We start from the raw sequence: 2,467 nt of genomic DNA, 5'->3' as shown, positions 1-2,467 counted from the left end.
TTTTTTTTTTTTTTTTTTTTACTAGAGAAAACCTAAATCATAAAAATTACGATTTTTAACAGTTTTTTTTCTACTATTACTTATTATTTTATTCTATTTATTCTTTAAATTTATTCTATCAAGAAGAGGGAAAGAGAGGAGGAGGAAAAAGAGGGAGAGAGCGTGTTTACCCGATCAATCTAGAATAGAGCTCAACACTATTTTCGACTAATTTTCAACCCCGCCTTGAAGCAATGAGTATGATTGAGCGCCTACGCGTTGCTTCATTTTATATGAGAGAATTACCTCGGTTTGCACCAGGCAATATAACACATTGTACAACACTATGAAGTATGCTGTACTGCGCAAAACGGACGAATTTTCATCCGATCTGAAGTTATTCTCTCGTTGAACGGAGTATATCTTAGTTATGTAATAAATGAAAAAAAAAAAGATAAATTGAAGTCAACAGCGTAAGAACCTAAAGTGAATGGACCTCAAGTGTCTCTACGAGCGTTATATGCTTCTGAATGTCGAACAAGGCTGATATTACGCCTAGATAACTGTAAGCTGTATGAGCGTGGCGTAGCAGCGCATGAGACTGCTATGCCAGAGATCTCGGATTCGAGATCTCAGGCAAAACTGAAAAATGTTTTCGAAACACTCTTAGCTCCTCTCGGAAGGCAATGACAAATCACCGAGAGTATCCTTTGCCACCAAACCAGTACCTCCAGTACTCAGGAGTTATCTAGACATAATTCCTGAACGCAGCCCAACATTTGGATTGCACGTGGGATGAGAAGAGTAGCGGAATTTAAGACGAAACTGAATCGAAAATCGACCGAAATGTAAATCAGCGAGAGCCTAGTCAAAAAGAGGCGTCAACTGATCATGTGATTCTGTAAAACTGCGTTACAAAGAAATAAATATTTTGAACACATTTCTCTCGATTCTTTCTTGAAACTTATTTTATTAGATATATCTCACTTATTACATAAAGTCTACATACGTATTCTTGAATTTCATAACTTAGAATAAATTCTTGCAACATGTTGGTAAAGAAGGTCTAAATGAAAAGAATGTTAGTATTTTAAAAAAAGTTTACTTTAAATATGATCCTGCCAAATCTCTTATATGAGATGTTGGAGGTATTTATATTCCAATTATTAAAAGAGCTGGTGACGATGGTATTGAATTAAACATTAGTGATTTAGACGAAGGAATGGATAGAACAAAAATAAAGAACCAAAAAAAATTATAAAATTTTCAGTTTGATTACAGTTACTAAAAAAAAGGATTCCAGAACAGTTTTCGATTCCGATTTCAATTCTGTCCGAGTCCCTAGTTTAAATAGTAAGAACTTAACTACAGTTCGTTTATTTGGAACTGAATATTAACTTGTTCAAATGATAGATCCAGATAATCAAAATTTTAATATATTACTTCTGCATGTGCAAAATTATCGTACTAAATACACCGTTTACCTTGGTAAAACTTTTGTTTTTATTTATTTAGGCGAAGTCAAAAAAATCTTTAATATGCCGAAAGCTAGTACAATACCTGGTTTGGTTTATCTGTCAGCGAGAGATAATCCGTCAAAAACCGCGATGGGTTTTATCAATGCTAGAAAAAAAATCGACGGTGCGGAAGGATTATGGAGGATCGAAAACAAACTTTATGATTTGGAAAACTTCATGAAATCACATCCAGGTGGATCTGAATGGATTCGAATCACGAAAGGAACCGACATCACTGAATTATTCGAGGTATTGAATTGAATCCATTGCAGAATTAATTATACAATAATCTTGGACAACATTATCATAATCAGTCAATTTTTTGCTTGCAGTTATCAATCATTGTATTTTTAATTAATCATTACTAATTATTATTTATTATATTATTATTCTTATTATATTTTTATAACAATTTTTATATAATTGCTTTTCAATCATTTTATTTATATATAAACTCGCGCTTGTATAACTTTTTATTCGCTCTACTTCTTTCGTTTCTATATTTTATAATTTGCAATATTCCCCTTGAAAAATTTAAGATCCACTGTTACGATTCTCGTGTTCAAAATTTTGAATTTTAACATTGATTCCGTCATGCAGGCCCACCACATTACCGACAAGGCTGAACGGCTTTTGCCCAAATTCTACGTTCGGGAAGCTGCAACACCGCGGTCGGTACCTTTGACCTTCTTGCCAGACGGCTTTTATCGTACATTCAAAAGACGGGCGACTGAGGCTTTGAAGAAGGTCGATTTTCATAAATCATCTACAACGACGAATCTCATTACCGATTCCTTAGTGATAGCGACTTTCGCGTTAAGTCTTATGGCCGCCTTCTTCCATTCCTATGCTATTCTGATCCTTGCCAGTAAGAAACCATGAAATTTATTTGACGTGTGTGTGTGTGTGTGTGTGTGTGTGTGTGTGTGTGTGTGTGTGTGTGTGTGTGTGTGTGTGTGTGTGTAGTATAA

General features: G+C 34.5%; 1 protein-coding gene across 1 annotated transcript in view; it reads left to right on the top strand.

The window, feature by feature from the left end:
* Positions 1–2,467, top strand: part of LOC105619116 (cytochrome b5-related protein-like) — an 8,740-nt gene that overhangs the window by 4,185 nt on the left and 2,088 nt on the right. Inside the window, exons 2-3 of the mRNA XM_012200646.1 lie at positions 1,495–1,745; positions 2,097–2,364. Coding sequence (XP_012056036.1) covers positions 1,495–1,745; positions 2,097–2,364 — 519 coding nt within the window. The remainder of the gene's footprint in view (positions 1–1,494; positions 1,746–2,096; positions 2,365–2,467) is intronic.

The sequence above is a fragment of the Atta cephalotes genome (genome assembly GCF_000143395.1).
Source record: "Atta cephalotes unplaced genomic scaffold scaffold00019, whole genome shotgun sequence".
NCBI lineage: Eukaryota > Metazoa > Arthropoda > Insecta > Hymenoptera > Formicidae > Atta > Atta cephalotes.
The sequence above is the reverse complement of the archived record's forward strand: the minus strand, read 5'-3'. Positions and strand labels throughout refer to the sequence as shown.